At 40.0% G+C, this 17646-nt stretch overlaps 1 protein-coding gene across 2 annotated transcripts in view; it reads right to left on the bottom strand.

Annotated features, from left to right (window-relative positions):
* Nucleotides 1-8651: 8651 nt before the first annotated feature.
* Nucleotides 8652-17646, bottom strand: part of LOC105926429 (glutamate receptor ionotropic, NMDA 2C) — a 91277-nt gene continuing 82282 nt past the window's right edge. For both annotated transcript variants that reach the window (XM_036142076.1, XM_036142077.1), the window contains exons 14-16: nucleotides 16362-16549; nucleotides 12212-12444; nucleotides 8652-11320 (exon numbers count right to left, since the gene is read on the bottom strand). In XM_036142076.1, coding sequence (XP_035997969.1) covers nucleotides 9779-11320; nucleotides 12212-12444; nucleotides 16362-16549 — 1963 coding nt within the window. In that variant the 3' untranslated portion in view covers nucleotides 8652-9778. The remainder of the gene's footprint in view (nucleotides 11321-12211; nucleotides 12445-16361; nucleotides 16550-17646) is intronic.

The raw sequence follows: 17646 nt of genomic DNA, 5'->3' as shown, positions 1-17646 counted from the left end.
TCTCCCACTTGGGTTGTGGTTCTCTGCAGCTCCGAGTTAACTAGGGCTTCTAATCTTGTTGTCGGACTACTCCTTTAGGAGGATTAACATACTTTGACAGGAATGCCAGTGTGCCACATTTATTACTACTAGAATCCTCTAGAATTTGTGAATTTGACAAACAGCAGAGTGATCACATAGATCTCTCAAATAGTACCCCCAAGTGTTTTCCCTCCTTCAATAACCACAACGAACGTCTGGATATTAAGCATTACAAAAGTAACAAAAAAAAAACACTGAAAATAGTGATACCAGTCACAAACATAATATAAAAGAAACCAAACTGATAATGTACGTTGTCTGCTTTTATCACATTGATAAAAAGAGGTTTGCAGAAATTCCTGTTGGAAGAGTTTTAATTTCCATATGATTTAGATCTTTTAACTTCTCTCTCCATTATGCTAATGCTGGATGTTGTGGCATCAAAACAAAAATTCATACTGCCTCCTTATGGCTAAGTATGGCAGAGTTACTGTACGTATATGGCTCAGTGTAACATTATAATACTTGTTTGTTGTCGGCCATCTTTTTGTCCAAAAATCTCAAGTATACATATAGACATGCACAGTGGAACCTGCAAACACAAACATTTTTGAACTTCAGTGTTTGTGCCTTGCCAGAATCTTGGTAATATTGGATATATGTTTGGTCGCTAGCTTGGCCGTAGCCCCTCCAGCACTTTTTTTTGGGAAATTTCACCTTGTTACATGCTGCTAAAAGTTGTTTTGAAAAATCTTTCTTATATTATTTCCCATTCCTTCCATCCATTTTTTAAAGGATGGATCAAACAGCGCTCTGTGAGATGTTAGAAATAGTTTTTTTTTTAACCTAACCTTGATTTAGACGTCTGCGCAACTTTATATCTGACCTGTCTGTTGCAATCTTTGGTCTTCATGATGCTGTTTGCTCTCTAATGATCTCTAACAGACATCTAAGCCCTTCACAGACCAGCCGGATTCATACTACAGTTAAATGACACTCCAGCAGACTATATGTAACACTAAGGTAACTTCTGAAGGCGATTGATTAGACTGGATTTTATTTCGGGACTCAGATTAAAGGGGGCAGATTGCATGCGTAAATTATACCTTTTAGATTTTCTTACATTTGAAAAGCGCTTACTTATTTCCTTTCCCTTCAAAGTTGTGCTATACCTAATGTTGGTCGGTGATGTAAAACAGCAACACAGTGAGGTTTGTGGCTGAAATGTGGTAAAGTGTGGAAAAATTTAAGGAGTATAAGTATAAAGGGAAAAGAAACCTTTTCAACATACTTGCACATGCCTTTTCGGCTCTGTTAGTCAGAGAGAGGAAAATATGTATCTGATAATCATATCGCTCCTGGCTGTACGGTAAAGAGAGTCAGACTGGTTAATTAGGAGGCCATGGTTTTGGCTTCCTCTGCCTTCAGTGCTGCTGTGAGAGCTGGATGTATCACAAGCCGTGCGATCTGTCGACCCGTTTCCTGGTTGCGCTGTCAGGCTTTTATCATGGGGTTTTTGTTAATTTGTTGAGATAATCATTGCCAAAACAACTCCAGGGCTCCTATCTAAAAAAAGGGGAAGAGGAGAGCCAACAGTATGCACTATTGTGATTTTCGCAGAATGTCAGATTTGTAAAACCTGCTAATCATAATAAGTTTAGCTTTCAGCTACTTTGCCTCAGCATCATCTTCTTTGTGTTCCATGAAGGGATTTGTTTCTCAGATGATGAGAAGCTAAGCACTTTCAGCACCTCTGCTTTTCTTGCTGAGGTTATCCCTGATGATATATGGGCTGTGTACACACTAACCAGACCTGGATGTACCACACAGAAATTGCCCCCCCCCCCCCCACCAAAAAAAAAAAATCTTATTGAGCAACCAGGTGTGCTTCAGGATTGGAGCCGATGGTCGTAACAGAGATTGATAACGGTTTGGAGGGGACGAGATATCAGGCTTAAGGAAGCAGCCGGATCAGGTGCAGCACTGAGAACATTATCATCATTTTGCTTTTTTTTTTTTACTCCTCAAAAGGACTTTAACAAACTATTTTTTCTAAAATATTGTTTAAATTCATAATTGGTTGGCTGGGAAACAACATGTTGGAAGCAGATCATTTATGTCCTCTAAGTTACGAGATGTAGACTCCATGGAGGGGACTTGCTTGACCGGCGGATCTCACAGTTGTTCGAATAGACTTAGATCAGGGGAATTATGAGGCATTAAAACTTCTGTGCTTATCAAACCATTACTTACGGATTTTTATATTTTGTGGCAGGAATATATTATCCTGTTAAAAGAAGACACAGGTATCAAGAGGTACAGTTTTAATGAAATAGTGTGCATGGTCTGCATAGTTAAGAAAGTGGAATGTGTCTAAAATACAACCAGATGGATGGCAATTTCCATTGGAAGTCCGGGGTATTTCCAATAGAACATTGCCCACAGAATCTCAATGCATCAATTAGCTGGCTTTCTTCCCATTAGGCATCCCGGTGCCATGTGTTTTCCAGGCAAGTGGCTCAGATGCACCCAGCTATCCACATAATGTAAAATAAAATGTGATTCATTATACCAGACCACCAGGTTAGATTGCTCTGTGGTCCTGTTCTCATACTCAGGTGCACATTGTTGGCACTTTCAATGGCGGAAAGAGGTTATTATGCACATCCTGACTGATCCTGCAGTTATGCAGCCCCAAAAGCAAAAAAAAAAAACTGTGCTACACTGTCACCTTTCAGTCAGAACCAGCATTAACATCTTAAGCAATTTGAGGCACAGTAGCTTGTCTACTGCATTAAACTAGCTGGACATACCTTTGACTGCCCACATGCACGAACAGGTCGGCTGACGGTTCACCCCTATTCCTTTTAATAGAGACGGAAAGAATCCACGAGAACCGCAGTTTTGGAGATGCTCCAGTCGCCACTACCAAGAAGGTCCTGGGTTCAAATCCCACCCTGGGCCCTTTGCTGCATGTTCCCCCTATTAATCCCGCCGACCACAGTCCAAAAACATGACTGTTATGTTAACCGGTCTCTAAATCGCCCTGTGTTATGAGTATGTGTATGTGTGTGTGTGTGTGTCTTTGTGTATCTCCGTAATGGACAGGCGATCTATCCTGGATGTACCCAGGCCTCCACCCAATGACCACTGAAGATAGGCACCAGCTCCCATTACACTTCCCTAATATGCATGCTTCTAATTATCCAACTTTCAGGTCAGTGGTTCACTTGCTGCCTGATATATCTGACTCGCTAACAGATACCATGATGTACAGATGATCTGTAGTTGTATTGTTATGCTTGATCGGTGTATATTGAATGAGTGAGAGACCAACTAAACATTTGGAACACAACTATCCTCTGAATACCCTCCGTATTGTTCGGTTCATTGAAATTCCTTGTTTTACAAAACAGATTCCAATCGGAGGCTCAGGCTCGGGCCGGCCTTGCTGAAAGGGCCAAGCTCATTCCATTTCCAGCGATGAGAGTGATTGGGGAGAAGTGAGCCTGAAGATTGCTGAAGTAATTAACATTCGCGCTGGTTGGCAGATCCAATCGTCTTGTCTCGGATGCAGGAGGAGCTGTTGTACGTGTACACACACACACACACACACACACACACACACACACACACACACACACACACACACACACGCACGCACACAACAGATCTCCAAATTCAAAGTTTAATTGCATCCTCCAGCACAATAAAACGTGTCCTCTTGTGCGCAGACAGCTGTCACACTTAGAATTCTGCACTGCTTTGATGATTTGGTTAATGTGCAAGTTGACGTCAGAACAACCAGAGCAGCTGTCATTTACGTCCCATTTCCAAATGTATGCCGCTGAAATAGTTCAGAGGTGTGTGCTTGTGAATATCTCTTTAAGGACGTAACCGTAAACCTGCAATTTGGTAGATCCCGAACGGATAGCTGGAGATCTCATGGACTTTTTCCCTCACGATATTTCTTTGGTTCCTCAACTACTGCCCCAAAATTCCAATGATTATCCATTCTTTATCACATACTGGAAACATAATCTCTCTTTTCCTCTCTTCGCTCTACTGCTCACTTGACTTTCTTTTACGCTTCGATCTCATCTTTCCCTCCAATCCTCCTCGTCTAATCTTTTTTTCCTCCTCTTTTGAGTAAAGTTTAGTTTGCTCGCACATCAGACATGAAACAAAGCACAGAAACATGTACATAAAACCCTTTTTGCATTTTTATGGCTTAAGACTTGAGTGTGAAATAGTGCGCTGCATGAATGCTATTTAAGATGTTTTATAACGTTCCTGAATTTTCACAAATGAAGTGAAGATAGTCTGGTTATTGGCCAGCAGGTTACAACACAGCAAGGCACAAACACAAGTATAGCAAACAGTCATAGCATTCTAGCATTGTTAGAGTAGTTGGTACGATTAAGATATGTTAGCAAACCAAAACAATATCAATCTGTGCAAAAAATAAGAATGATCAATCTGGCTTGGCCAAATATAAAAGTTATCCTCTTTGGAGACCTACTGCTACTGCTGTCAAGTTTCGAGGTGTAGCGACTGTACCGAGAGCTGAGTTTCATGTAAAACAGAATGGCTCATTTTAAATTCTTCTGAGAGCTTTTAAAGTCTTTAATAAGCTCATTAGTTGCTACAGTCTTCCCTCTGAACGCCTCAGACAGCTCTTTGCAGAAATATACATATAAAAAATGTATTTTAGAAGTTTTTAAAAGGGTATTTTTTAAAACCTAATTGCCTGATTTCATTACTTGGTTTTCTCAGTATTGTTAAAATAAGTATTAAATATCCATATGTCCAAATATGTCAGAAAAACACACAGACTTTCACAGGATGTCCTAGTTTTTCACATGACTGTAAGTGGTATTTATTCTTTATTATTCTCTCTCTCTCATCTTCTCCATCCTGACACCTTCCATTCCACCTCAAAAAATACCTTGGTTAATGGCCAAAATATTGTTGTTCTCATCTTATATTTCCCCTTTCTTTCTGTCCTTTTCCCTCACCTATCCAGGATCCATTTCCTCAAGGTGACGCGGAGCATCTGGAGCTTTTTGCCACAATATACGAAGCAATTTAACAGTAAGCAGGAGCTGTGAGGAGACCAGACTCTTGCCCTCTGGTGACTCCGAACAGTGTGGCTGATGACCCTGTCAAGGTTGCAGCTCGCAGTTCATCTGCATACTTATACAATCCAAGGGGGCAACCAAATTCAGTTCATCCATCTGGAATAAATCCTGTATCAAGAAAAATCAAAAGCAAAAAAGTTTAATGCATCAAATGAAAGAGCTGAATGTTCCTGGTGAAAAATTAGGAAGTGAAGTGTGTCCGTGTGAGAGCGTGAGTGAATAAATGAGTAATGTTTTAGCTTCTTGGGTGGTCCTCACAGGCATCTGAGTCTCCCTGACATGCATATTAAACGCCCATGCAGGTAAAGGCGCCTAATTGTTCTTAATTTCTCAATTTGCATCCCTCCCTGAGGAAAGATTATTGGGATATTTTCGAAACGTGATGGCTGGTGTTATAGTGTCTAGGTCCGCAACCAATCCCATTGATTGCTTTTATATGCATGACTCACATATTGTCCCTCATCTTTCATCACACGGTGAAATGGGTCATTCATCAGCTTTGATCCCGCCACAAGACACGCATTTACACACGTACGCTGCAATCTGTCAAGGCTCTTAGGCACCGGGTGACAACAGTGAGTGGGGTGAATCCTAATCGCGGGGTTTAGCTATCACTATAAAGATTACACAAAGGAATAAAATAAAAAGTCCTATCCTCAAAAATATTATCATTGAGGTTAAGCTTATAACTGTTTTCTGCAGCAAGCCAGGGTTGAAGGTATACTTTTGTCCTGTGAATTAACAGGACCCTGATCATCTAAAACAAAATGTATTAGGTTAGTTAGATGTTTGTACTTAAAACAGAGGTGCTGCAGTTATTCTTACTGCTGCTTCACCAAATCTATATATCTGATATTGAACATTACAGTTAATTATATGTTGGTATTTTGGTTATAATTTACACACTTAAAAAATAAAGAACAACCATCTGATCAATGTAACAGTAGTTTTAACATGATTATTGAGCAGATATTACATCTTTTTTTAGTAATTGGGTATTTAAAGCATAAACCAAATAAGTATCCTAGCAGTGTGATACAGGACAAAGGTTGATCTGTACAAGCAATCTTCATGGTGATTAAGAAAACAGATTGTCCTTATATATAAGCAGAAACAAAGCTTCAGGAGGAAATCAAGACTTTTTTTATTGTGCTCATAGTTAAATATTACATACCTGATGGCTGCTTAGCTTGTTTTTGCTGTTCTTGGATTAAAATAAGTCCAATTGTCTTGAACTCTAAAAATACAGGATCAGTAGCAGAGCAGAGGCTTAAATCAATATTACAGTCTAGTCTAAGGCAATGCTCCAGTAACAAAGCAGAGAGTAATGGAAAAATCAAAGTGCTCAATGTTTGGTTTCTGTAACATTACTCATCTGCTCCCCTGAATGGAGTTTTATCTCATCTTCGCAACAGAGTGGGAGAGAGTAATTGCTGTAGCATCCGGTCACCTTCAGTTAAAGTAGCTTGTCTTCTGTCTAAATTTACTTCAGGTGGGTGTTGTCTGAAAAATCAGTCTGATTCCTCAAACCCATACCAAGCTTTATCAGGTTTCCCAGAGATTTTCAATTGAAAGTTGGTCTGTTTGTTTGGAGTACTTGTGTTAATCACAGTGTGACCCAAATGATGGAGAACGTACCTCCGGGAGACTGCACCAGGCGACTGACCCCCAAATCACAAGATCAGAGAAGGAGTATTGGTTCTGGGACCAGATCCTCTTCTTTATTTATGATTCACTCTTATTTTATTTTTATAGCATGGCTTATTTAAACATAAAGAACACAGAAAAACCTACCAAAGTCTTTACTCTTATTTATATTCAAATATTTCCTTTAATATAAGGAGCACATGCTTGAACTGTGCATAATAAGACAGTACACAGTCAGTTACTTTCATGTAAGATGAAGTAACTCGGTTAAAGAAGAAAAGATCATTTAGGCGGAGGTAAACAAAAAAGGATGAGAGGAGGATTGTTTCAATGCAGGTAACACCTCACCAGGAGCCCACTGTGAGGAGGCACCTGCTGAGCCACAAAGCCCTAATTTGGGGAAGGTTGCAATTTGGTTGGGATTTAATAGTGTATCTATTGACACATCCATCCATCCATCCATCCATCCATCCATCCAATATCTTATTTTAATGGAAATTGGATCACAGGGGTAATGGGTGGATGGGCAATAGTACTCTCCCCAGTAAAAGACTCCTGCTCTGTCCGACAGATCCCAAGGTGTCACCAAGGCAAAAGGGGTAAACAAACCTTCTTAGAATTTCTAGATCTTTTCTAGAATATCTACCAACGGATATAGTCAGTGATGATCGTAATCACTGCGACAGACTGGCGACCTGTCCAGGGTGTACCCTGCCTCTCGCCCAGTGAATGCTGGAGATAGGCACCAGCAACCCATGCAACCCAAAAGAGATATGTGTGTTAGAAAGTGGATGGATGGATGATTGCTGAAACTACCGCAACCAATTCCATTCAATACAGAGCAATATAAGCCTCACTCTTCTGTCTAACAGCTACCATCCCTAACTGCTTCTGTACCAGTGTCCAGTTACCTTCAGGCAACACCTCCTGGAAGCCAGTCCTACAATGGTGGCCAAGTATATGGGCCATTTGAAGTCCACGTCCCCAACCTCCTTTAGAACAAAGGAGAATCTCTTCTGGAGGGGTGAGTTGGAAGATCTTCTAAATGGGCCACAGGTCAGAAGTTATATCATAAAATTGATCATGGACAATTGATCCAAGGGAGCCTAGTGCCAGGAATACCACTGAAAATCCCGTGGTTAACACAGAACACCAACAACAAAAGTCTGCTTGTATTCATAAGCTGGCCATTGCTCCACTCAATCACACCCAGGCCCAACCTCGATATTCTGCTATGCAGGTGGTGGGTCGTCTATAATTGTTTTGGTCTGGGCACGGTCAAGCTCCGGGAGCTAGGGTTCAACTAGAAGCAACCATTTCGGTGACCCAGGTTGTTAAATCTCCCCTTATCTGACACCTCTCATGTGGTCAATATCACGAGAGACCCTATCAGAACTTGAAGCCAACATAGTCCTCAGGATGACAGGGGTTCTTAAACCCCTTCACTCTGTTAAAATGGCATTAAAATTAAGTGGGAATTAATGTTATAATGCTCATGTTGTAGTGCATCCTTTTTTCATCCATCCACTGACATCTTTTAAGGACTTCACATCTGTATGTACCATACTGTGATATAATATTAATCTTTATCCAATATTTGGTTTGACAGTTGTCATACGTCATATTTTTTGCTTCATTTGCATTCAGTTCACCAGAGATTGCGTGGAAAGGATTGTAGTAACTTTTTAAACAAACCAAGCTAAGAGAACAACCACGCAAGTTTTTTTTTTTTTTTATCAAAACATTCCAAGTAAAAACATCAAATTGAAAACAGTTTTTCTTCATATACTTCACAATGGAACAAAGCTATGGCTCTAAAAAAAAAAAAAAGACACGTGTATGTTCATCGAAAAAGACTCTTTAATTGGTCTTTGTGATTAATTACAGGGTGTAAGAGCCTGGTAATATAGATACTATAATAGTTTTCACTTACCTCATTTATTTTGATAGTTAAACATTTTGAGGGGGTGGTAAAAAGAGGGATGAAGAGGGAATATAAAAGAGTCAAAAAAGGGAAACAGATCATCTCCTAACTGATGCTGTTAATAAAGTAGTACCAAAAGTTCCCATAAACTGAGCAGTTTTTAAACAGAGAAGAATTGAATGTGTAAGAGGTGCGTTTAGAAAAAAGAAGTGATTATAAAGTCCTAATATATGTAGAATACATGAATATACCATTAACCAGTCTCAAATAACACATTCGACTATGTGGTTATAGTACTTAGAATACATAATTTACTCAATGTGAGGCCTGTGTGCTGTTGTAGCCTCACATTTAGATACAGTGAGAATGACATCTGTGGTTTAAGACACCTAGTGCTGGTCAATGCTGTTCTAATGCTCTAATCGTTTTGCAGATTGTGTTGATATGGACCACTTAAACAAAGTGGCTGCTTCCTGTGACTCATCATTATGACTCTGACTCTTTATGTTTGCTTTAGAAAACGGGTGTTATTTTGTATCTAGTCAAAACCTGTACCGATTGCCTCACGTCAGTAATAAACACATCACATCTTCATCACTGTTTTTAGATGTCTGACGTCTAGTCATGGCTGCTTATCCAGCTTTTCTTTACAGTGGTAAACAGTTTGTCTACCAAACAACAATCAGTGCTGTATTTCAGCCATCCACACAGAAAAGGCTAAACACACATATAGCATTACATCTCAGTTACAGTTTAACCATTTGCCAACAATATGGACTCATGTAAAAGCTGAACACTGTTGATGGGGAAGCAGCAACTGAGTTAAACCAGTCGAACCCAGCTTTCCACAACGTTATCAAGGATAGATTGTTGAAAGTGCAGTCTTTTTCTACTGTCTGATCCAAATTACTATTCTTTACCACACAAAGACACAATTAAAATCAACATAACTGTAAATCTAACAACAAAAAAGCTTTCCAAAGTTGTGACGTTTATTATTCTCGTCTTCCGTATCTCCACATTTTCTATCTATTAAGGTTTCCATTTAAACTTCAGATTCTAAACTTGAAACACGTCGCCAAGGCCGAAGTACACAAGGACTCCCCACTGGCTGGCCTGCTCCGCCTTGCCCTACCTGGGTCTCTGAGCCAGTCTGGGGGCCCTGATAGATCCCATAAGCTCCATACACATTGTCGGGATACAGCAGACTCCGCTGCCCCCCACATCGCCCTCCACCGCAGGCCAACAGCTGGCACACTGGGCTGGAACTGTGGCTGTGGTGCTGGAGATCCAGTGGGCTGTGGTAGATTGGAAGTCCGGGGTATGAGTTCAGATAGTGCGCATACTGTCGGCTCAGCAAGCTTGTCGCTCTGCGCACCATGCCCCTCCCTAATCCAGTTCCATTACGGACTGCTTCTCCATATGTCGGGAGGTGGGTGGAGTGAGAGTAGCGCAGTCTCTGGCCCTTGCGTCCATTTGGCCTCCTCTGGTCCTCCCTTATGTGGAGGTAGGTCTGGTTCCTTGGGAGGCACAGGTTGTTTCGAACATGAGCGGGATTGTAAGGCTTGGCAGATGTTGTAGGAGTAACAATGCATGGAAACAGGTCCGGCAAGGTTGAAGGTGATTGGCTGGATAGAGATGACTGTGATTCATCAAGCTGTCGAATTTGGTCATTGCCCCAAGTTGCTTTAAGAAAAGAATGGCGGCGGTGCCTACGTCGCCCCCTCAGTACAAGGTCCTCAGGAGGCCAAGAACTGTAATTCTCCACCCGGGGGCACATCCCCTCTTCTGAGTAAACATTGTCAACACCTGGGCCAGAGATATGGTTCTCGTGGAGGTGATTGGCTTTAAGTTCAGTCAAACTGATAGTGCTTTTGTCACTCTTCCCCTGATCCCCATGTTTTCTCCTCTCTACATCCCCATCCTCACACTGAAAACTTTTAGACCGCCTTTTTGGTTGGGAAAGGCCCAATTGGACATGTTGATTCTGGGATGAAGCGACTGGATGAGATGTGTAAATGTCAGGTAGCTGGAGATCAGAGTAGGCAATGAAAGGGGAGTGAGAATGGGAGTCTACATAGACCCTCCCTGTAGTCTGGTAGTGGTGTGGATGCTGATGAGGGAGCGGCTCCCCTACAGCAAGGTGGGGCGTGCTCAAACTGGACACAGGAAGCGGTCTGTCATACAGACACGATGCTGAACGAGTTGGAAGTGTGTAGCGCAGTGGTGTTGGCCTAGTTACACCCCTGTGTTGTTTTAGAGAGGTAACACCAGTTTGAGGTGGGGAAAGGGACCCCTGAGGAATGGAGCAGTGATTTTCAGCAACATAGGCAAAGCCCCCCGGCACAGCCTCAGTGTTAATTTGTGAGATGCGAACAGGCATACTACCGCCATGACGGGTCAACTGCTCTATGGTCTTGGTAGCGTTGTCCAGGGAGCTCTCAACATTTGCAGTGGAGACCAGGTCCTTGGCAGTGCGAAGCATCTTTAGCATGTTTGCTTGAGCATAGTTGGAGGTCAGGTCAGGTTTGGCCAAACCAGATGAACGTCCAGGATCCTCTACTCCTTTGAAACAACTGTAAATGCCCTGGTATGTTAAAGACAAGCAAAAAACATTGTTGTTATGAAAAAAGAAGTCGGAGAAGGTAAATAAGATACCTAGATTAAGGACAAAATATAATAAATATCCTGATCGCTGCAAACCTTTGTTTCGTTTAGATTTTTGTATATATATATATATATATATAAATAATGGAGGCATTGATTTCGCTAATGAATAACTGAGATTTATTTAAGGTACAATTTTTTACATATGCACCCAGAACTTAAAAAATGCTGTTAAATATTATGATTGCCTCAGAAAATGCAAAGAAGAATCAAGCCTGAAGTGAGCTTCACAAAAAAAATGTTGTTGGCAGGGACATCCAGAAAGAGCCACATTTAATTTGGATTTAGAGCTGCTCATTAGAAAGTAATGACTTCTTTATTAATCTGATAAAAATCCAGGCACAGAGGTATAATTATATACTCTAGAGGACTCATGTTCATTTGAGCTGTCTCTTGTTATACACTTCCCTCAATAAAGTGTAAACAAACTGAGTTAGGCTAACTACAGCTATAGCTACCAAATTCAAAGACTAAATAAAATAATTATGTAATGTTTACTAATATTTGGTTTTTGTCTCTGTACGTTTGCAGCTATCAAATTAAAGTCCTCCAGTTACACCCATCTATTAGATGTACTCACTCATTACCAATCACAAAGCTTTGTATAAAATGCTGTTCATATAATACAACTCTATCAATCAAAAACATTGAGCCTGTCTGACCAATTAAAAAGGACAATTAGCTAACAAACTATGTAGTCAAAGTAAAAGTCAACAGTCAAGTTTTTGCCCTATTCTAAACCCATACACAAGGAGTAAACAATGTCTAAAAACACAACTTAAGACTGAACTGGGGATTTAAAAAGTCTTACCCTGCTGATAGCCAACAGGAAGTCAAGTTTATGAGACTTGTGGAGAGAATGCCGCAGCTTCCAATACAGCAAGTGTTCCCAGGCAAACACCAGCAGACTGAGGCCCATAGCTACCAGAAGCATGTAGAAGACACCTGCCATGTTATCAATGTCCAGCTTGCTGCTCATCACTTCATTCTTCTCGTTTTGGCAGATTCCAGAAAGCCAAACCGTCTCCAGACGCTCTGTGTCTCCTAAAAGTTTAGAAATGTGAAAGGGGCAGGGAAAAAAAGGAAGGGTCAGAACTTGCATTGAGCGATGACACTAATACAATGAACATCCCAAGGTCTGATAACCAGAAGTAACTCATTTCTATAGTTAATACATTGGATGTGTGGAACCAAAGAGTGTGAAGACTTTTATTAAAAAGTATTCAATAGATACATTTTTCATGAGCATTAACAATCTTTAAGGTTGACACACAAAGACCTTAAATTGATAAACCAGTTAGACTGGTGTAATATTTTCATACAGTAGACAGTATTAGCCTGGTACTATTGGTTTTAATGGGATTCTCAGAAGAACCTGAGTTGACTGTCCACAGTTTTAGTTTTCCTCGACACTGTTTTGGTCTAACCAAAGCACCTTCGTCCACATGGTTTCCAACGGGACTTCTTGTGGTTTTCTTTCAAAATCACTTTTGTTTTGCTTCGCTCTTCCAGAAATACCAGAGTGCTAATAACTAATAGTTACACTGTCAACAGATTATCCTACCTGAGCTAAATAGAGCAAATACAAACAACTGAATCATTGCTTTGTGTTAGCTTATCACATTAATTAGCAATAAGGTACATTTGGGTTGTACAATTCAAAGAAAACCACGATTATCTATTAAAGATAACGAGGTAAATAATTTATCAGGAGAAAATGTCATGAAAGGCATAAAAGTTATACATAATTTTTTTGTTCTTGGTTTGTTTTACTGTGCGTCAGGTTGTAATTTGACTGCATTTTATAAGATTTATAGGATTTCATCAGACTTACAGGAACATCAGCATGGTGTGTGTTAAATGATCTATCACTGATCACAGTGCACAGAGAGTGGAAGTTTTCCCTTTGTGTGTGTATGTGTCCTCTATCTATTTTATTGATGGCTTCGCATATGTCAAAGGGATATTATCAAAAGTGGAAAGGAATAAATAGAAAAAAGGGGTCACAATGAGAAAATATTCTTGCCTACCTAAACCTTTAACCCTGTGCAGCTAAATGGCCATAATGCAACCAACCCATTGTGTCATTAGGGCTCTAAACCTTTTCCTTGTTTCAAAATCCATCTCAATCCAGTAGTGATTCATTTGTACTTCATCAGTGAGTACTCATTAAGTTATGAATGTCACTGCTCAACCTTTAAAAAACTCCTCCCTGATTTCCTTGTCTGTAAAGGAAAATTGCCTTGATCAAAGATTTGGGTCTTACTATGAAGAATCCACTTTTTTAACTCTTAAATATATTTTGTTGTGTACATGGAGTCTCTAGGAATGCAGAAAATTTTAATGTAGTCTATCCATGCGCTGCATATATATACTGTATTTATATTCTTTTTGGGTAATATCTTTCAAGCTGTTGCCGTGATACTAGAGTTGCAGAATCTCAATTTTCCAACACCTCTAAAATAGCTAAATTACATTTCAGGGATTTTCAGATGCTTTTGAACTAGATGAAAGAGTGGAGTTGCCCTTAGTTTTATCCTTCTCTTTGTAGGAGGCTTGTTGGTGGAAGAAAGAGGTTCATTTAGTGGAGGATTATCAGGAACTTTGCTTGATCCCACTAAACGGAACAGACTCACATGCCCTTATCTTTCACACGTCACAGAACACAGGAACTGACCAGACAGGGATTGCTCTGTCTGGTCATCCCTGCACAACTGTACCTTTACACAGCACAGTTTCTGCCCCAGTATTTCACTTCTGTAGATGTTTATTCTAAATCAAGCATGGAAAATTACAAAGAATATATACATTTGTGATGCACATTTTCTTGCAAAACTATAATACTTTTCTTTGAAGGCATGTTTGATTGTGAAAACATGGTTTATATAGTTGTGATATTTGACAATTTCATGAACGCAATGTAGAGCTTTTAAGCAAAGTTTAACTTACGTAATTGCTTCTCCAGATTTCCAAACCTGAGTTCCCTTGAGTGGTAATTCAAATGTTTCAGGAAATGTACACATACATACATATATATATATATATATATATATATATAAAACACAAAATTAAAAGCCCCAACAGTTTTTTTTTTTATGTTTGTTTTTTTTTTTTCTTTTTTTGATGAGTGTGGTACCATTGCTGCACCAGTGATGGTAACAGATCCAGCCTCAGAAGAAAGAAATAAGACCAGAGTGTATTTGCGAGATTATTTCAAGCAATCCCCTTGAGGAACGGAGTAGCAGGTAAGATGGTCTGTCGCATGTGCAGTTATTCAAAAAGGGACTTCTGCATTTCTTACTTACATTTCCGCCAAATCGCCTACTTTACTTTTAACCAGAAGACTTAACTAGAAGAGTTCCTCAGGATATGAACTCTTCTAGTTAAATGCAATTTGGTACTGATTCACCAGTAACTAAAGGCTGGTTCACAAGGCAGGATTTTCAGCCCGATTTTCGAGAGGCTCTGGTTATCGGCGTGTCTTTTAAGATAATCTTAGGAGAATATCCTGCCATGTGTGGTGTGTTAGGAGTCATTGGGGCCGCTTCGTGGAACGTTGGGACCAGTGTGCGAAATACCTGTCAATGTTTGGGGGGGTCCTCATCTCCCGATTGTTGCGCAATACCGATCTAAATTTTCCCAATATGCAGTAGACTCGAGAGGATGTTTCTTATTCACCAACAGTGAAACAGATAAAGTGCACAGGCACAACAGATAAGATCAGTCCCTAATACTAAAATTGAAAATTTTTTAGTATTAATTGTTGTCAACGTTACGTCTTTCTTCTGTTTTGCGCACACATGGCTAATTTGCATACGCAAACAGGATTGGCTGGTTCCACTTGGCAAAAAACAGAATATATTTGTGAGAAAAAAAATTGAATTTTAAATATTGGACATGTTGAGCTTAAAAACATTTTAGTGACCATTAGTGACAAAAAATATTAAATTTTTAATTTTTTTGACACAATTTAAGACCCCCCTCATGGGTTAATCGGGGGGGGGGGGGGGTCGAGCCCCCCCGGACCCCCCTGTATTTCGCACTCTGGTGGGGACCGCTCCGACCTCAAATCAGGGATTTTCGACAAGCTGGATTGTCTTGTCACGATATCCTACCGTGTGCGGTGTCTCCTGAAGACAAGCGAGCACAGATCCTGTTAAATGTGCCGTGCAGCCAATCAGAAAGCAAGGTGAGGGATTCCCCAAGAGAACCCCCCACACACACACACACACACTCTCTCACGATCACCCCCACCCCAAGTCTGATCAATTGAGGCTCCACCTCACAACTAACATAATTTAAAGGACCTGCTGCTAAAATGTTAGTGCCATATTTCACAGTACACCTTCTTGAGTCTAGTAGAGTCCATGCCTCAAATAGATCAGGGCAGTTTGGTCTGCAAAAGGAAGACCAATACATTGATAGATAAGTAGTCATTTGGCTAATTGGTGTTAAAACCCTGGAACTGACTAAAGGTGTACTTTCTTCATACCATCTCTTTATTTTAAAGAAGTGGTTTTTTTTGGAAAGGAGAAAGGCATCACAGATTTTTTAATTAACTTCTACTTTGCACCTGCACTACCTCATCATATATAAAACATGTGCAAAGTAGAACTTCCTCAAGGCTTTATACTTTCAAGTTGAAATGTCCCTGTCATGAAAAAGGCCTCTGCCTCAGGGGGATTCATGGACAATGAATAATATATATTATGAGTAATTCTTTAGATCCAACTCGTGTCAAAATTGGTGATCCTTGATGAGAAAGGATGGTCAGTTGAACAAGGAGTTTGAACTTCAAGTACTGCACAATTTCCAATCTATGCTGGTTCCCACTCACTTAGGAACCTATGGCAATGGTCAAAATGGGAGAGATGAGTGATCTAGAATGGCACGTGTAGTTTTAATTCTCTACAGGTATAATATGAACATGTTTATTGCAGTTTGTTTGGAATTGAGCTTACCATCTCCGAGAAACTGAAGCAATGCCAAGTCAATTGGTCGTTTCCAGCGGGAGTTTTTTTCCAGAGCAATGCCATATCCCGTGGTGGCAAACACTTTCCCGCTGCCGATGGTGACCAGCTTGCATCCCTCATCTTTACCAGCCATGTAATTCAAGACAGCAGCATCGTAGATGAAGGCATCCAGCTTCCTGCAGACAAGGAGATCAAAGGTTGTTCTCATATGCAGCGGATCTTAGAAGTCTGCATGACGTCGTTGAACTACTGGGTTTTATGGTGTGATAAATATAGATGGTTTAAAAACCTTTTTGATCTTAATGCCACTTTTATTCAGCAAAATTCTGCTAACAAACACATCTACAGGGGGAAAATACAAAAGAATTTACAATAACATTGTTGAATACATGTAAACACCCATAAACTAATACTAATATTACCTGCTTTACTTTGCAGGAGTTTTCCAAATTATGAGGACTCCTTTTGTTCAAAGTCCTCTGCGGGCACCCAACAGATTCTCTTTTAGATTTAGTTTGGGAATCAGGCTCGGTTGTTCCCAAACATCATTTTCCTCTGGTGAAGCTTTTTTTAATGAATTACATATACTGACTCTTTGTAATGCGTCTAACGGATACCTGATGGCTTGAAGTGAAAACCAAATTGTATTTGGAACGCTTTATAATGTCTTCCACCTTAAAAATAGTACATTCCATCTCCAAAGCAATTTCATGACCATTTGGCTGTCTTTTATCCTTTACCATGACTGTAATTATCTTTTAGTTTATCTGCAGTGTGGTTTTTATGCCGAACATACTTGCCGAACCAAAGGTTGAAGTTTGGGTTTATCAGAATATAACACGTTCTTTCACAAGGTTTAGGGGATTTTAGCCAGGCCTGGCTTCTTTTTTTTTTTTTTTTTTTTTGATGGAAATAGTCTTGGTCTTGCAACCCAATTCCTTTGTCCGGACAAATGGAAAACATAGCAGATTGTCTTCACACACTTGTCACAACCAAACATTAGGGTTCTACTCAACAACAAGTGACTGGTTAATAGAGCAAGTGAAGTGGCTTCTCTTTGGTTTCTAAAATGCTTTTGTTTCTTTTATTTATTTATTTTTTTGACTCAAGAAAAATCTCAGCATTCCCTCAAATCAGAAACTCAAACTCTCTATTTGAAATTTGCTTTTTCATTACCAGCAAACCATGCATGCACCAGTCTGCTATTGACCAAATAGTTGTTAAATTTTAACTTAGAAAGTATACACTGAGAGGGAGAATCAAAAAAATATCT

This window comes from Fundulus heteroclitus, chromosome 10, assembly GCF_011125445.2.
Source record: "Fundulus heteroclitus isolate FHET01 chromosome 10, MU-UCD_Fhet_4.1, whole genome shotgun sequence".
NCBI classification, from domain to species: domain Eukaryota; kingdom Metazoa; phylum Chordata; class Actinopteri; order Cyprinodontiformes; family Fundulidae; genus Fundulus; species Fundulus heteroclitus.
This window is presented reverse-complemented; position numbering and strand designations above follow the sequence as displayed.